Source organism: Ambystoma mexicanum, chromosome 8, assembly GCF_040938575.1.
Source record: "Ambystoma mexicanum isolate Mex_15411 chromosome 8, UKY_AmexF1_1, whole genome shotgun sequence".
Classification (NCBI taxonomy): domain Eukaryota; kingdom Metazoa; phylum Chordata; class Amphibia; order Caudata; family Ambystomatidae; genus Ambystoma; species Ambystoma mexicanum.
This window is the reverse complement of record NC_090929.1, coordinates 415866971-415886162: the sequence shown is the minus strand read 5'-3', so window position 1 is coordinate 415886162 and position 19192 is coordinate 415866971. Positions and strand designations below refer to the sequence as shown.

The following is a 19192-nucleotide window of genomic DNA, read 5'->3' as shown; positions in this document are numbered from 1 at the left end:
CTGTTTTCATTAATCCATTGTTTAGGTGTATAGAGTTCCTTTGGGTAACTTCACCAAGAAGCTGACAGCTTGTGTGTCCACCGTAGGGCTGCCCAAGGAGACCTGCGCCAAGAAGTGGATGATAACATCTTCAGTCTGTGACAACCGGCGAGGTTGGAAGTTCGACTTCAGCTTTTTTGGAGCAGATAGGGAGCAGCCACAGACACGGTAGGTTCTGATCCTGTGTTGCTCGTCGCACAATCATTTTGTATGGCCAACGCCTTGTGTATGTTTTCTGATAGGTTAAATCACTTTGTGCCTTAAGAGTGAAGCGCAGAAAGACGAGGAGAGCTAGGGAAAACAAAAACGGTGAACGCGGTTGGGAGCAGAGGCTCAGCATAAAGTGAGATGGAGGAGAGGAAAACACTAAATGATGACTTAGTGAGATCTTGGGAGATAAACTAAACCCGGGCTGGGGGATCACCAATGACTGCAACTTTAGTGGGCGGTGAAGGTTGTCTACCCAAACCTTCATATGTGCAGCTGCGTCTCCCAGCCAGGAATACTCAGCGAGTCGCCCCTTGCTGATCCTCGTGCAGAGTTTACTGTGGAACGAGCAGGCATCACTGAGAAGAAAGGATTTCACATGCACAAACGAGCAGCCTTATTTCTAGACCAAAAGCTCTAAATGGAATGAATATACTGATCATCTTTTGGCCTCCATTTGAAACCTCGGCTGGAATAATTTGTTATTGAAAATTATGGGAAATTAACTTGTCTATCTTGTTGGTCACGCAGCCTTGGAAGCTGGTTATGCTGGAAGGCAGCGGTCTTCTTTTGAGTATGTCTAAAGTATGGATTTATATTGTGTCTAATCAACTATGAATTTAAATAGTTGTTTTGTGCAGCCACCAGTTCTGTCTCCCTTGCTCTGGGTCTGCTTCTCACAGAAGGTACTTCACCGGGGCTGTCAAAAGCAGGATCACCCACCACCACCCCTCCACACTCACAAACATTCTGCCCTCTGGGTGACTTAGTCATTTTCGCTTACGTAGCTTACAGGCTAAATGTACGTTTGTTGATTTTGACACCAACCTATTTAATCTTTAACTGCAATAATAAAACTATAGCAACATGCTTACAGGTTAAATGTCTGTCCTTAGCTTTAAGCAGAACAAGGGGGTTCATATATAGGTGATAGACAGACTTTCTGACTAGTCAGGCTAAGGCAAGATTAGGGCCCTTATGCTAAGAGCCAAAGGAATTGGTCCTGCACCTATGACGCCAGCATGACAGCATTGCTTTACATTGTGTACCATGTCACCCATATATGTGAGTTACAATATTTGAACAGCGCAAGGAAGCCCACACAAGAGTTATAGGAGCATAGATTGGAAGTTTAAGAGTTATCAGGGCAGGTGAGTTTGCCATGCTGACAGGCTTGATTTTAGTTCATTGGCATTGTCTAACCTTGAGTTGACCAAAGCCGTCCAACTAGCAGGATATTTGTCCTGTCCACACAGCACCTGCATTTCCAGCAACGCTAATGTCAGCCTATCACATGGCACCCATATTTATTGGTAACCTTAGTCCTTATGGTCACTCTCATACCAAAGAAAGTGGGTGCTGTGTTGCAGCAAGTCAACCTATTTCAGAAAATGCACCAGGTTCTGTGTTTGGAGCCTTTTAATTTGAAGCAGTTCCTCTCCATCCAGGTTGTGTTAGCCTCTAAGCCATCAGTGACATTGTTGGTAGTGATCCTTCACACTGGTCACATGCAGGTACATATTGGTGCCACCAGCCTTAGATTAGAAATCAAGAGGGTAGACTGTGAGTAGTCCCAAGAGGGGTTTCATGCACATATTAGGAAAAATGGATTAGGGCGGAGAAGTGTGCAGGAACCTTTAGCCTTTGACACTCATGTCTCATCAGCAGTTAGATAAATTCCTTGGCTTTCCATTCAGTAAAGGCCCTATGCATGATCCACCAGGCCTAACATGGTACTGCCCCACATGTCATCCTCAGGAAATTCCAGAAAACCATATCATCAAGACCACTGAGATCATCGGACAAAGGACTTCTTGTTCCTCCCGAAACATGCTTCACAAGGAAAGGCCCTCGTACCTTTTCAATCCATCTCGCCTACTAGGGCTTAGATGACCAGCTAGCCTGAAGGAAGGTGCTGAAAAACTCACTGTTGCCCTTGACAGTCCAACGTTTGTCACATTTCCTCCCATCTGGTCGTCACATCCTTTGGTCTTCGTCAGTGGCAAGATGCTAGGGGGAACTTTGCACTTTTTAAGAACTAGAGTTTAAATAAATACATTTTGTACCGCAAAAATAAGTTTGTACTGACTTGCACGGCAAAAATACACTTTTCAGCAGTGCAAAGTGCCTTTCAACCGTGCAATAAATTCCATGAATCGGGCCCAAAATTGGCAGATTATAGTCCGCGTTCACATAATTCATGCTGGCGCAAGTGATGAGATGCGCAAGTGCACCCCCTTCACTTGCGACAAACGTTGTGCAGAATTCACATGGGGCATCTGAATTTGACAAGCGTAAAGGCTCGCATCCAGATGCCCTATTTCTTCCCTTTTGCATAATTGCACCAGTTAGTGGCTTTTCTATGCATTTTAAAGCACATCACACATTTTAAATGGAATGTAATTAAAATAAGCACATTCTATTGTGGCTGTTTGCAACAGCTTCAACGGCATGTCCAATGTATGATTGGGTCCTTTCGGGCTCCTTCCTGTTTATTATAAAGTGACATAGCTGGGATTTAAATTGCATTTCTATATCTCAAATAGGTGCAAAAAAAGTTAATTTTTTTAGCAATGGACTGTGATAGTCCATTCAAGGGTGCGTTATTGTGAAATGCCGACCTTGCATCCAATTGGGTGCTGGAGCAACTCATACCTTAGTGTTGGGAGTGCTTCTGACATCAATGTATGCAAGAGGGCCGGCTGGCGCATCATTTGTGCTACAGCACCAACCCTTCAAAATGTGCGGCTCAACTTTGTGAATACAGCGACTTGCACATTGAAAAGAATATTCTTAAATGCCCGTTATTTTCAGAAATGTGCCATGTCTATTCTAGTCTAACGATTTGTTTGTGCTCTGACAACAATGATTGGAACCATATGTGTGCAGGTGCTGAGACATTGGTCCCTGTTTGTAGGCGGCGTAGGATGATATAGAGAAATACTGTGTCAAACGTTGTAGTCTAGTACCATAGACATGGAGACTGAGCTGTTATCTACAAGTCTTGCTACAGTGATATCAGTGTCACTGTGCTGACAGAAACCTGATTGACTGCACTCTTGGATGGTGAGGGTTTAAAAGCAAAACTGTGGTTGTGCTGATTCAAATTTGTCCATGGTTTTGTAACTCCATGGAACATCTAAACTGGTCTGGTAGTTGTTAGGATCTGTGTGAATCGAATTCTCTCACTGGTTTCTTTCGACCCTCACCAATGCTACTCACTAGTTACACTTAAGCGAACATGTTTGATGTTGAAACATAGTGAACCATAATCACTGATGTGCTTTGAATGCTTTGCTACCTATGTATTTGTAAGCTGTTATATGGCAATGGCATTCTGAAAAGAGTATATGTCACCCATTCTCTAGCCACATCTTTAAACCCAAATAGAGTCTCTGGGTCATTTGGCCTTGACCGATGGATAACCATCTCATAAAGAGTGGCCTCTTCTATTTCTCATTGCTAGTCTGTCCATAGTGGGGTGCTTAAAGTCCCTTCTCTTACAATTATCATTTCCCCCAAATGTAAGACACAAATTATGTGTAGGTTATTTAGCTCCTTTTGAAGTATCTCAATCTTAGGAGAGTTCTTTCAAAGAATATATATTTGTGTGGTTTCACTCTATTTATTGTGGTTATCCATTTCATTGAAGACTTATTTATCAGAATTCTAATCATTTTGGGCATTCAGTAAACGGGCAAGATATATTTGCATATTAATCCTACACCTACAACAAATTACTTTTTCCCCAATTCGTGGAAATGTTTTTAGTTTATTTGGTATAGTAGAAATGTTGCATCGTGAAAAACGTATGTCTATGGTACCTTGAAGATGCCACTGGGCTCATCACTGGTGGCATAGATGATTATTTTTGCCAGCTAGTTTTCTAAAATAAAGGAGTTTCTTTGTAATGCAGAGATTGAGTTCTCCACATTTGCACTGACTGCATAGGGTTACCGTTACCTACTGTATTGGTCAGGTGGCCAATGCATGGTGCCAGGAGATTTTTGGGAAAAATCTTCTGAAATGCTGGACAGCTCTAATAAGGTTTATATCTAGATATTAGAGGGATTGTGGGTGCCTTTTCTTGATTTCTCTCTACGCTTTGATGCAGTCTATGATCATTCCAATGCATATTTATTAAAGAACTTTAGTATGTTATATGCTGTCACACAAGTATGCTCTTCTGCAAATATGTGGGAATCTCCACATCTGTATTTCCCTCTATTGCACTGGGATGGTTTAATGGTTTGATTAGGAATTTGATGCGTTGCAGCCAAGACACCAAATTGTATATGCTAAAATGCTTGCCTGGCAATGACACCTTCTCCAAGATCTTATTGTTTTTTTCATTGAGAACCAGAAATGTGTGTTTGCCCAGACACATTGATTTACTCTTGATAATATAACTTTAGAAAGTCATTTTTACTAATATATATACATATGAGAAAGTGTTAAAAAATAAAAAGGTAACTTGACTAAAATATGCATTTTGACATAGTGAGTCCATCTATTAATTGAAAGCCGAACTTGTATTTTGTCTTTTTGTTGTTTTTCTATGTATTCCTGATATCTACCAAAATCTCTTGGAGATTTCATATTAAACAGGTGTTGTTTGTGTCCTACTCAGAAGTCTTCCAGGTTCCACAGGAACTGCTGGCCCCACAGGTCTCCTTAATTCTGTTGCTCATCAGATTATATAAACTCTGCTGGGCACGCACAGCTCCATGGGAAAAGTGGACTGGGACAACATAACAAACACAGCCACCACAGATCAATTCTCCAAGGGCTAGAAGACATAAGGGGCAAAAAGTCTATTCCAAAGGGAGAGGGAGAAAGGAAGGGTCACCCAGGGATAGATCCGTGGAATTAAAGTTAATCTGATCACTTCCAGCAGTGGCAGCAGATAGACAGTAAACATTTAAAACTCAAAATAACTTTAGCTGAACTGTCTAGGTTGTTCTTGGAAAGGTCTGCTCTTCCTCTTAGAGATTTGTTGACAGGGATTATTTTGCAAAAACCTTTGTTCCCTATCTTCTATTGCTTTTGAATAGCTAAACCCTAACCTAAAATTACAAACTAACATTCAACCAAACTCCCTGCCTAAAATTCGAACCTACAGAGAGTGTCCCTAGTTTATGCTAACTATGTTGTTGTCCGGTCCTGATGATTCCTGTCCGTGGAAGCTGCTGAACCCCACAGTCTCCCAGGAAAGTGTGGTCAACAACTGAGTTGAGTTACAGCTGAAATCCCAACTTCACCAGGGGAAAGGGGAAGTGGAGAAAATTGAAAATAACACAGACTCTGGTCTTCCGTTAAAGGCCCCAATCTGTAGAAAATGAGACACAAGAACACAGATTAAAATCAAACTAACTCTGAACAACCCTCTACCCCATACGATTGTATTATACCTGTTTTTCCTCTATGAGATGCTAAGAGGAGTTGAACATAGTTAATTTTCTTGTGAAAGTCTTTCACTAGTTGGGTAACTTTCCAGTATTTCACTTCAAGAAAGGTATTTTCTTTCTTTTTAAAATGTTTACTTAAATAGACTGGCACTTAGTTGAATACTCTTGAAAGAATCTCGAGGGTAGTCAAAGAGACACTTGTTACCTAAGTTCATTTCCATATCCTTTTAATCTTCATTTGCTCAAATATAACAGGATTTGGTTAATTAATAGTCATTTAGTTCTGTCTTTGTTACTGATAGGAAGCGTCTTTTACACACACAGGACGAGATTGACTCTTCCCACGGACTGTGCTCACATGGACACTACAAACTCAAAGCTCTGATGGAAATATGAGAAACACAGCTTTCTCTATTCTTCTCGCAAGCGCACTGATGACTTGCACTGAACGAAAGTGTTTTCAGCGTTAAAACCAAAATTGTGCTCTTAGCGCACGTGCGCCTTGCCGTGTGTCAGAAGGAACAGAGTCAGGCAAAGGCGGAACGCTAAGCAGTGGCTTTGAAGCCGCTCATGCGCACTTACTCAAGAAACTATGAATACTCAGAATTTAAATTACTGTTCATCCGAACTGCAGGTTTGGGTTTGGGCTTGGCCAAAACCCTTTACTCAGAAGGAGTCGTTCATCAGGCGCGTAGTTAAAAATGTTCCTAATCCACATATTACATGCACATTGAAACGCTGAGGGAGCGCTATGGGAATAGTTACATTCTTTAACTTCTCCGGCATGAAAGCGCTGATTCCTTCAAATACTACGCTGTTTCTTTCATCAGCGCTTTCCTAATATTTCCTAAGCTGAATACCTAAAACTAAAGTTAACTTTTATACTGCTTCTGCTCTACTCGGATCCTTTCAAACTGGTTACTACATTTTCCTTTATCAAAAAGTTTGCTGTGCTCCCACCAGTAATTCAGGAAAGCATGTCCCACGCCGAAGAGTCACTGCAAACTTCTTCCTTGAGTGCCCACAAGAAGAGTTCTGGTAACAAGGCCTTAAACTTCTGGAGAAAACACAAACAGGACCTTCCTGATATTCACAGGACAATGAAAGGCAGTTTAGAGTGCCAACTGGGTCATCAAGAGACAATTTGCACCAGTGTCCAGCCCCCTCATCTCCATGATGGATTGGTAAGCTCTCATTCTGAAAGATGAAAAGTTTAGGCCCAAACCATCTTGAGTCTACTTTTCCCAAAACTACTAAATAATTTATTATATTCTATTAAGTCAAAACAAAAGGCTAAACTACACAAATTACAGGTTGAAACTAAACTAATTACAGACACAAACCTGACAGTTGTCTTGACCTGTCTATTTAGCGCTTAAGCCGATCTTCTGGTTGAGTTTACGAGCTAAGATACATACAATAAATGATGTTAAAGTAATTGCTCTCAGAATGAGAAGTACAATGTAACATTTCCTTTGGGACCTTTTCTCTCCAACTGTTACTTGGAAACAAATTACTTATTCCTTCCACTGATATAATTATCTGGACTGAGGAACACTATCTCCCAAAAATGTACAACTCTCTAGTTTCTTAAGGTTAAAGGCATCTATGACTGTTTCCTACCACAGCTTCAAAGTCCAAAACATCAGTTACCGAGTCTGCTCCCTAGCAGAGTCACTACTCTGTCCCCAGTATAACTCAGAGCAAGACAAAAATCGCAGAGACAAAGAAGCAATGTCACAGCTCGGGACAATCATATCATATCATATCATATATCCTCTGTTGTGCTGGGCTATGACTGGATTAATCGAGAAAAGAGCCACCAAACAGGAGCTCAGCAGAAGTCCACTGAGACTCTGATCCGGCAATCATGCTGAAGTCTGTTCGGGATAGGGCATGTACGGCTCCTGAAGGCTTCTCATTTTCCCACTCCCGTGAGAGCCTCTTTGTGCAGCAGCACGTGATGTTGTAGGACCGCCCTGTGTCTGCACAGCAAATCATGGGACCAGAACCTGGTAATCTATTGTTAAGAAAAAAAGTAAACAAACATCATACGCAACAGGCCCCCCCTCAAGGACTCCATTAAAGGGACTTAAACTCACTATGGGTCTATATGGCAGGAGGTGACAGAGAGTCAGGATGCTACAGGTGCACAGGTAGGGTTGCTATCTGAGGTTATTACACTAATGGTGAGGACTGGGAGAAGGGGATTAAACCTGCGAAAGAGCTGGAGCAGCGGCGGCTGATGCACGCTGACAGTTTGATCTGACGACTCGGTTAGCTTTAAAAAAGTTTTAACATTAAAAGGGCATCTACATATGCTAATATTTCTTATCCCAATAATTGTAATTAACTGGCTGAATGAGATAATCCGTGAAATTTCCCTAATGGTAAGAGTGATAGGTTCCATAAACTTTAGAAACAGCAATGGTGACACTCTGACAGTGGATATCACCTATATTTGTACAGGGATTTAATACTGTTGAAAAAAACTCATCTTATGCTCAAATTCAACATTATTCTCCACAGATATTCCCAGTTGGCCTGGTCAAAAGATGTTTTATCATGTACTGATTTGGGGCCTGTTCTGCACAGTGCAAGGTGACATTTCACTGGTGTAAAGTGACTTTGCACTGCCAACAAACAACCTGATTCATGAAACAAACAACCTGATTCTTTTTGCTGTACAACGTCACTTTGCACTGCAAAAATACACTTTGCACTGCTCCACCCTGATTCATGGAACAGTGCAAAGTTGTCTTTTTGATGTGAAAATGTACGTTGCACTGCAAAAAAACAAATTGCACAGTTCCATGAACCAGGTTCCTTGGCAGTGCAAAGGCACTTTGCACCATTGAAAAGTCACTTTGCACCATGCAAAAAATTCCACGAATTAGGCCATTGGTTTGTTGATGTCAGCCATATTCATAGCAATCAGTAGGTCATTTATGGATTATTCCATTGTCCTTTCTGTGAAATGTGCTCGCAGCTTCCATGTGGTTGCTGGAAACCTTTAATAAATTCCCGACATTAATGTATGAAAGGGGGGTCCGGACAGCACTACTATCCAGCCCCTCCTGAAATGCGCCGTTAACCTTTGAGAATAAGGTGGCCTGCACATTTCTAAGAACTAGCACAAATGGAATGAGCGCATTCTCTTCATTCCTTTCATTTCCACTACTTTTGTGCATCTGTTCATTAGTTTAATGGGGCAGTTTGGGAGACATATTCTAGTATTTTTTTAAAGAAGACTACAGTCGCCATGTCAAGTCATGTGTTGGGAGCTAAGCCATATTTCTTAATGTCAAGAGAGAGGCTTTGCATTATTTCTTTGGGTTGCTTTTGGAATAGTTTATGGGGAACCCATACATGTCGAGTTGCTTTCACTGGTGTAATGGGTGCCTCTATACCCCCCCGCAGTTCCTGGGAGGGGGGCCCCCTTTGGACTAAAAAGAAAAATCTTTTTTTTGTCACTCTGCCTTCAAAAATAAATTATTTATGTTATAGCATAACATAACTAATCTATTTATGAAGGCAGAGTGACTACAAAAATAAACTATTTATTTTTGAAGTGCGAGGGCTCCCCCAGCCAATGACATGGAAGCCTCTAGGCTGGAGGTCTCTGTTTATTTTTGAAGTCACTATGCCTTCATAAAGAAATTATTTCCATTATAATAATAATAATAATAATTCTTGAGATTTAGTTCAATTTGAACTTTATACACATTTCAAGATATCAGTTCAGACAGTTAAAATAATGTATAATTTATGTAACATAACAAGCACAGCAATCAAGCAAACATCACTTCAAATTGATAGAATCCAGGTCGTCTAAAACAAGATCAGAATAACCAAATCAAACCATAAAAGTCAAAAGCAGACCAATTCAAAACTCCACCCATAGAAGACACGTGACACATAAAATATCGAGTCAAATAGGTTAATATAAATAGCTAATGGAATTCATTCTGTCTTTCAATTGGGGTCAGCATGGCTTTACGGATGTCAAAGTTGGCAAGTTGTGCTGCTAACTTCATATAAACCATAGATCCAATAAACTCTAACATCTGTGAAACCATACGTCTAAGGACGTACAACACACATGATTTTTCCGTTCCTAAATTATTATCAAAATATATATAATATATTATTATAACATAGACCCTCATTTCGTTTCTTTCACTGTCTCCTTATCAGAATAGTTTGTACATTTCCAAAGGACTTTCTTTCAATCAATTCAATACATAATTAATTCTGTCTTTCTTTTGTTCTACCCCTCTTACCATACCATGCTTCTACGGCTCAGTGACAGTTTAGCAGAAAAGCATACCCCATCAGACAGTCAACAAAGATTTAATGTGCAGCCATACACGATACAGGGCTATCTGAGCCGAAGTTGTATCAACGTTTAAGCAATAGTCCCAAAAAGAATCAGATAGGATTCCCTCGTAACTATGAACAAGACCACCAAGGTTGCACATGTATAGTGGCCCCAATTTAGTACACTGTGTAGGCAAGTTTCTGGCAGTGTCAACGCTACCATTGAGATCACAAATGCAACAATGCTTGATTTCTGCAGCTAAGCCTAACTGAGATCCCATCACAGAAAGTACTGGCAGTTGGTTTGTGCAAAGCTTCAACATGTTTCAGTTCTTAATGGAAATAATTTCTTTATGAAGTCAGAGTGACTTCAAAAAGAAACTTTCTTTTTGAAGTAATAGGGCTCCCCTCAATCCCATGACGAGTGTGTGTGTGAATTTATGGTGAAAGCGTGCACACTTAAATGTATAGGTAGCTGCCTGTGTGAGAGTATGGTGAAAGGGTGCACAACTAAATGCATGGGTGGCTGGGTGTGCGTGTTGAGTGTATGGTGAAAAGGTGCACACTTAAATGTATGGGTGGCTACCTGGGTTTGCCTGTATGGTGAAAGGATGCACACTTAAATGTATAGGTGGCTGCCTGTGTGAGTGCATAGTGAAAGGGTGCACACTTAAATGTATAGGTGACTGCTTTGAGTGTATTGTGAAAGGTTGCACAATTACATGTATGCGTGGCTGGGTGTGCATGTCGGGTTTATGGTGAAAGGGTGCACACTTGAATGTATAGGTGGCTGCCTGGGAGTGCCTGAATGATGAAAGGGTGCAAACATACTTAATATAGGTGGCTGCCTTTGTGAGTCTATGGTGAAAGGGTGCACACTTAAATGTGTGGGTGGCTGCCTGGGTATGCCTGTATGGTGAAAGGGTGCACACTTAAATGTATGGGGGTTCAGTGTGCATGTGTGGGTTTGTTAAATGGTGTGTGTGCTTGTGTTCAGGGGTGCAACGATACCTACATTTTGGGGGGGTGCTAACCCTTCAAATGTTGGGTAAGGTGCTAACTTCATGGGCGGTGGGGGAGGGGCAAACCTATTTCTGTGGGGCATCTAACTTCCTTATACATTCTAATGGGACTATTCTAATGCAGCTTCAATGTTATAAGCAGTTAACTCTCTCCTTTATTATCTGAAAGCACCCACTTATGGACTGTTGTGAGAATAAGCAGTCTCCTGTTCCCTCTCTACCCTTCTAATTGCTTCCCTGGCATGCAAATACTAAACACACCTAAAGATTTCAATTCCCTAAAGAATTATGCATTTGATTGCAGGTACTAACAGGGAAATGCTTTACGTTAGTAATTGCTGGGCCTTTGTTAACAGCAAAACCCAGGTGCCATTTAACATCTGTCTCCTGTGCTGTCCGGCAACGGCTCTGTAGTTCAGCCACATTGAGTCATCATAGCCCAAAATGTCAATGGGGTGCAGATGAGGGCGGGTGGGACTGAAGCCCAGTCAGCTCAATGGTGTTGTGCCACTACTTGTGTTTAATCCCTTGTTTACTTATTGGCAATCCTCATTCCTCGTCCCAGTACTTGTGTATGAGGCACTTTTACTCATATCCGAGTACTTGGATGAGGTAGAGAGACATGGAGGTAATGCCTGGCTTAGCTACCTGTAATCTTCATTACTACTAGTCCCACTCTTCTTCATCCCAGTCCTTACCTATGAGGCAAGGAGACTCATATGCAAGCATTGGGACATGGAAAAGGGATGTGGAGGTAATTCTTGGCTGAGAAGCTGATTTTGGGGGTTGGGGCAGGAGGTGGGAGGGCAAGGGGATGTGTGGGGTGTAGGGTGGAATGGGGATTGTGTGATAAATCGTAATGGTCATCCAGGTCCAGGCTAAGCAGGCATGATATGTGGTATTAGTGGCTAGAGAGGCGTTTTGGTGTAGCCTACCTAGTCATTTCTTAGTTTGGATTGACTTTTCTTTAACTGGCATCTCTGATAAAGCAGTCCTGCTAAGTGTAATTGCCTGGCTAGACTGGCATTTGGGTGCTGCCAGTCTAGCCGTTTCTTACTCCAGCATTGTATCTTTTTTTGGCATATGTGATAAAATAACCATGATAAGTCTTATTGCTTCGACTGGCATTTCGGTGCAACCACTCTAGGTATGTCTAAATGCGGCCTGCATGCTTTACTGTGATATATTATTATGTTTCTAGACTAGTCTACATTGTACAGCCAGTTGGACATGTTTTCACTGTGGCATGGCATTTTTAATAGCAAAGCATTAATGTTCCTGTGCACTGTTGGTGACTTGAATGTATTGGATTTTTGGTTGGCGCTACCCTACAAAACAATTGCAAACACTCTGGCCTTTTAGTAATTTTTTCCCCCCAAAGTGTGCTGGATAAAACATTAAAACACATATTTATATCTTTCTCCTAGTGCAGTGTGCGGTGTACCCCTGCTGCAGCACGTGTATGCATATTGCGCAAGCGCGGTAATCTAGGTCGGGCCAGAGTGTTGTCGAGTTGGGGGAGCCCTCAGCATGGTTCGCAGGGAGTCCCCCAAATTTTGTGTTACGCCACTGGTTACTTTACCATTCTTGATGCTCTTTGTAGACAGGAATAATTTGTGTTCTCAGGTGTTCCTGCAACATCTTTTCATCAAAAATACTCAATATTGGCAGCTTTGTTTTTCGGTGATTGCTCTCTATTTTGTCATGATCTTAAGCCCCATGTTCCTTGCACAGGTTCATAAACAAATTATAGACAACATCTTCAATTCCTTAAATATCTGTTATCAGAGTGTCCTTATTTATCGGATACTTTTGTAGTAATGTTTGTCAATAATCGGCTAGGTTTTTTTAGCAATGTAAATTTGGTTGATGGTTGCCCTGAGTTTTTGCACTTTGTCTGGAACGATGGTGGTCATGGCATTGTTTCTGGGTCTGGGCTTAAGCAACGCGTTTAAGGGAGAGGAATGGCTGTAGCACTTTGAAGGGAGCGGAATGATTGCATCACTTTCAAAAGCTCACCTGGCATGTTCGTAGAATCATATATCCTAACATAAAAACGTTCGTAGATAGCTGAGGATATTGATTGCTGGTAGGCTGTCTGTGTTGCTTGGTTTAAGAATCCTGTAGTTTCAAGCTTGTGACGTCTTTGTTTGTCCTGTTTAAGTGCACCTTTGAATCCCTGGTTTGTTGTTTGTTTTTTTCCTGCTCTTCATGAGAAGAGCACGGGATGTGACTGCCAGGGCAAAGGTGCCAGCCTGTGTGTTTTGATGGTCTGTAGCAAAAGTTGAGCTATATGAGGCCATCAGTCAGAACCTTCCTGAAGTTGACCCCTGTTCTTTCCTGTCCCTTCCATCCTTGCTCACCTTCTGCCACACCTATCAAGTGCCAGTGAACACTGGAAGAAGGTGGTCCACAGTATGCCTGCATCATAAGCTAAGCAGTATGGTATCTATATTGCACAAGTTGCCTGCTTGAGTGGGATACATTAAGACTGCTTTTGGCTTGGCTGCTTAGCCTGGTGCATAAACTTACCATGCCGTGGTACTGCCCAGCCTTATAGAGCTGGCATTATCTTAAAGTGATACCACCAGTTAGGAAATATTTACTTTTATCTGGTTTCCTCCCATAGACTTCTATGGGACATCCTGTCGTTTGCTATTGTCTGCTTCACGTCCTGAATTTGTGGAGGTAAGTGAAGCCCTCAACTTTACTACCCTCACTTTCATGGCAAAACTGATCAGTCCCTAAGACTATTAGTACTGGGGGACCTTGTATTCCTTAATGGAATTCTTGTATTTTTAAAGCTGCACACATCACATTAGAATGAAGTGCAGTTTGGATATTGTGTATTCTTAAAAACATTTTTTTTACTTTGTGGTTGCAATTACAATGTGTACAGGATGGGTTAATGGCAGCAGATCTTTTCTACCATGTTTTTAACATTTTACCGATGCACTTTTCCAGTTTACCACCTAATGCCTTAAACAGTAATCTATAATCTAAAAAGGTGGTGCCACAAGATTTCCACCTGTCCTTTGGTCACGTTGTACTTTGGCCTTCTTCATTTTGGCCCTCTTGGGTCCAGTATTGCCATATACAAAAATCCCTTTGCCGGGCAAAGCTTCAGCTTTCCCACAGAAAGTGGGAGCCTGTGTGTGCGGCCGGATGTGAGGTCTAGGTCTGACTGGACCCAATCCACATCTGAGCCAATGTGCCTGTTTCTGGGCAGATGTGTCTTCCAGAGGATGTCCACAAGTGGACAGCCCTTGTTTCAATGATACAGATCTTTACCATTGGTGGACCTGGTTAAAATGGGGACTCCTGCAGCTATTTGACAGATCATCCTTGTAACCAAGATCCTGATGAAGAGGTACATCCTACTGAAGACCTGAGGATGATCACTGCAGCTGACCACAATGCTTTCAGTCAAGTCCCAGGGAAGCACTGCTCCTTTTCTCCTGATCTCAAGAAGGCCCTTGTCAGTGCTTCGACCCCTGGGCTGATGGGAACCGTGACCCCTGTTTGAGGATCTGTGCCCACTGAGCTTTAGGGAGTGCCCCCGAACAACCCAGTGCACTAACCAGCTCTTGTGTGGCCACCCACTGCAGCCAGCATTGTTCCAAGTACATCCTTGGAACTTCATGAATGTTCAGGTTGTGTAAGAAGGTGTCTGCTCCTACAGTTTCAGCCTTCCTGATTAAAGAGAAGCTGTGCAGCGCCTGCTCCTTTGCTCACACTATGAAGATCATCTGTCGCCGCCTGTCAATGGTGACTCCCGCTGAATCCCACCTTCTTTTTTTCTTGGCAGTCTCCTGAGGTCACCTGTCCCATGGATGTCTGCATCGTATTGCTCCATGGGTGCACAGTTGTCCAGTATTCAGAAATGTATCACCGAAGGCTGGAACCAAGGACTAGCCAGACCCAATCCCTATGGCGAAAGTGACCTCTACACCCAAGGCCATTGGAAGCCTAGAATTAAGTGGGCCAAGCAGATTCATGAATCCCTCAGGTGGTTGCTGAAGAAATCAGAGTAACCGGATATGTTAGCATGCATGTTCCTGAATCCCTTCCCGCCATAGTGTTGCTTGAGGGTAAAGTCGTCATCCTATGTCTCCCATGCCTAAAACCAATGGACGTCTGCTCAAGGACCACCCACTGGGCCTTCTCTAGAGTGGTGGGATTGAGAGAGAAACCTATTTGAACTTTATTTACCTTTTGTAACGCTTACCTGCAGCCAGTGGTATTGTTGCAATCCAATAGTAAACCCCCTGAATAGTGTGATCTGTGGAACTGGTGAGCTTTGGATACTAGGCCTCGTTCTTTATCAAGGCTATGCCACAGTTTATTATGCAGTCACACTCAATCCAGGGTGATCCTTCCCCCCCTAGCAAGCTGGCGCACAACAAAGCACTTTTTATTTTATTTTAGGTTCAATATGGTGAGGCCTCCAACCCGTCCCACACCCAACCACAACAAATACCTTGTGTCGCAATGGACTAGGAACCAGGCCGGTATGTAGTAAAAATATATATTTATGAATTTATTGAATCCAGATTTGACAAACAGACTAACATCAGCCACCCGTGCTGTGGCAGTAGCCAAAATCACAATTTATGACTAGTTTATACAAAACACAGATGAAATTTTTAAACATGCAATTACAACTTACACCAGATTGAATTTCGCTTTAACCAATGAAAAACATTTGCAATACAATGCAAAATCCACAGAACTGACTTAATTTAAAACAATACTTTTCTCCCAGCAACCCCGCCCTCCAGGCTGCAAATTTAATATGGCCCCTTTGATTGAAAGGCAAGATGCACGGAGTGGAAAAACAAGGGAAAAATCGTTTTGATGCTGATTTAAAAAGGCGCTGTTTGGTAAAGGAGTTCAATGGGAAAAATCGTTTTGGGCTTATTATTAAAAAGGCAAGGTGGGGGAAAAGGAACTCAAATGAAAATGTTCACATTGTATATTTAATACACACTATGTCAATCAATGAAGACAAAACATTTTATTTGTTCACCTTAATCCAGTCCAGCTGACTGGATTTCACCCACCTGTATGATAAACAAACAAATGCCCAATAAGTGTGTCTCCGGCAACTGTGTTCTCTCCACATTTGACAAATATATGTAAATTAAAACATTTTTAGGTCACTTCTGGCTGTGTATACTATCTGAGAATCCTTGTTGAATTTATAGAAGAATGAAATATGAAATGTGTGTGTGATCTTACACCCTGATTTTTTGTTATTATTGATATGCATTGGGCACATCCAGCACTTTTTAAGTTTTGAGGCACATTTTCCTTCACTCGAACACACTCAAACACCTGTTAATTTTGATAAAGTTGAAAGAGGCCCATTTCTGTTCATGTCCTAGGCCTTACGTTACAAAACAGCAGTGTTTTGGGACTGGCCTGCATTTTCAAATGGATAGCACCAGTCAGCTTCACTCTTAAATACGGGTCTAGCCTTTTTATTTCTGGCATTCATGGGCCATATTTTACCCCACATGTCCTGCCCTACTGTCTCTTGGATTCCAGTGATTCAGAGAAAAGAGCAAGAAGAGAGTGGCGTTTCTGTTTCCTTTGGACTTTGGTTCATTCCCTGAATTTCCTCATCAGAGCACATCCATACTTTTCCACATCCTGTGGGAGTGGCACTTTGGTCTGCCCTCCACTCTTTTTTGGATTTTGGATTTTTGGAGCCCTCCCTTTTCGGCCGAACCACCTCCGGTCTTTAGAGGTAAGGAGTTATTTAATCTGCAGAGAATAAAGAGAGGTTAAGTATTTTATACAGTACATATTTCCCTGGTAATATTGACGTATGAATTGACAACAAAACAATAAGTTACACATTAATATTCACTTGGCACATACAATTCAGAGCATGACCATTACCTCTGGTACATTCCTTATGAGAATAAATTGTTATACTCCCTGTGAATGTGTGATTTTCTCCATTCGGGTTTCCATTCCTTACTTTTACTCTTCAGATGGTTCTTGGGCTCTACCCTCACTGGGTTCTTCAATAAGTCGCAAAGTCTGTCTGGGATGACAGCTTTTCAATTGATTGATATGGATCCATTTCTCTTCTGTCTGTTCTCCATTGGGGATGCAGATCTTATAGGCTGCCGCGCTGTGCAAAGAGGGGAGGAACTTCCTCTCTTTGGTATGGTTCCTTTGGAAATTGTACAGGTAGACCCTGTCTCCTACTTCGTACTCTTTCTTCATGGTCTTTAAGTTGTAGTGAGATTTCATCCCCTCTGCTGACTTTTTAAAATTTTGATGGGCGTAAGCAAAAGCGTGCTAAAGGTGTGTTCATACATTTTCAATCTACTCATCGGTCATCTTGAGTTCTTTAGAGCAGATGCTGAGGTAGCACCCATTTTCATCCCGTCATGAGCTCAAATGGAGACATTCTCATTGGAAAACTCATTGCAATGGAAAATTCATTGCATGGAAAACTTCTCCAACTCCTGGTTGACTCTCTCCACCTGTCCATTAGCCTCTGGATGATACCCAGATGCTAAACTAACCTCCACCTCAAGTTTCCTACAGAAGGCCCTCCAAAATTCAGAGATAAATTGAGAACCTCTGTCAGAAATAACTTGATTAGGAAGTTCATGCACCCTAACCACTCCTTGCAAAAAACTATGAGCCATTCTTTCTGCAGTAACCTCTCCCTCCATCGGTAAGAAATGTGCTTCCTTGGTAAGAAGATCCACCACAACCAGAATTGTTGTACATTCTTTATCCACAGGAAGATCACAGATGAAATCCAAGGAAATAGTGTGCCAAGGATGAGGAAGAACAGGTAGCGGCTCCTATAGATCATACGGCTTCCCAACTTGACTCTTAGCCTGTGCACAAACTGCACACGTTTTGACGAAATTTAACGTATCTTGACGAATCTTCTCCCACCAAAAATTCGTTCTCACTAACTCCAGCGTTTTCCTAAAACCTGGATGTCCTGACAAGATCGACTCATGACAGTTCTTCAATACCTTTTCTCTTAACTCTTCCGTGGGCAAATAGAGCTTGTTATCAAAAAACGGTAAACCCTCCTTAATACTTCTAGCTGGATCCAATCTAACCCACTCCTCCATCCTCTGTGAAGACATTTACTAGCAAACTTCATTCAACATATCCATGCCTTTAAAAACTCCAGCTAACAGCAAACGTTCTGGGGCAATAAGAGGCTCTGGCTCCTGGACCGCCCTAATCCCACTTCCAGGAAACTGACGAGACAAGGCATCCTCTTTTCTGTTTAAACACCCGGGTTTGAAGGTCACTACAAAATCGTAATCTGCGAAGAACAAGGACCAACAAAGTTGTCGCGGAGACAACGTCTTAGCAGATTTCAAAAATGACAAATTCCCATGATCTGTAAGCACTGTTACTGTGTGCCTTGCTCCTTTAAGAAAGTGTCTCCATTTTTCAAAAGCGGACTTGATTGCAAGCAGCTCACGATTGGAAATAGTATAATTCACTTCTGCAGCAGAAAATGTCCTTGAAAAAAAAGCTACTGGATGTAACTGACCCGTAGTCTCATGTCTCTGTGAAAGCACCGCTCCCATGGCCAGATTAGAAGTGTTTGCCTCACAAAGAAAGTCTTAGAAAGATCAGAATGAATTAAAATCAGACTGGAAGTAAATCTCTTCTTTAATTCTTGAAAGCTTATTTTGCCTCAAGGTCCCATTCAAATTTAACCCCTTTTTTCAGCAGTTATAGGGGCAACTAACCGGGAAAATCCATCAATAAATCTCCTATAGAAATTATCAAACCCTAAAAAACTCTGTATCTCTTTAACCCTTGTTGGTGTGGGCCATTCTTGAACTACCTGTACCTTCTTTGGGTTCATTTCCAATCCCTTAGGTGAAACTATATGACCCGAAAATTCCACGGAGTCAGTATGAAATTGGCTTTTCTCTAACTTAGCGAACAAATGATATTCACACACTTTTTGCAGAACCAGGCGAGCATGCCCCTGATGTTGATCCAAGTCTGAAGAAAATATTAAAATGTCATCAATATACACGACAACAAAGGCATCCAAGAATTCCCTAAAAACCTTGTCAATAAAAAAATGGAAAGCCGCTATAACATTGCATAGACCGAACGCCATCACTTGATATTCATATAGCCCAAACCTGGCCTTAAACACAGTCTTCCATTCGTCTCCTTCTT

At 41.8% G+C, this 19192-nt stretch overlaps 1 protein-coding gene across 3 annotated transcripts in view; it reads left to right on the top strand.

Annotated features, from left to right (window-relative positions):
- Positions 1 to 19192, top strand: part of DISP3 (dispatched RND transporter family member 3) — a 355755-nt gene that overhangs the window by 240001 nt on the left and 96562 nt on the right. For all 3 annotated transcript variants that reach the window (XM_069609930.1, XM_069609931.1, XM_069609929.1), the window contains exon 14: positions 26 to 207. In XM_069609930.1, the coding sequence (XP_069466031.1) occupies positions 26 to 207 (182 nt within the window). The remainder of the gene's footprint in view (positions 1 to 25; positions 208 to 19192) is intronic.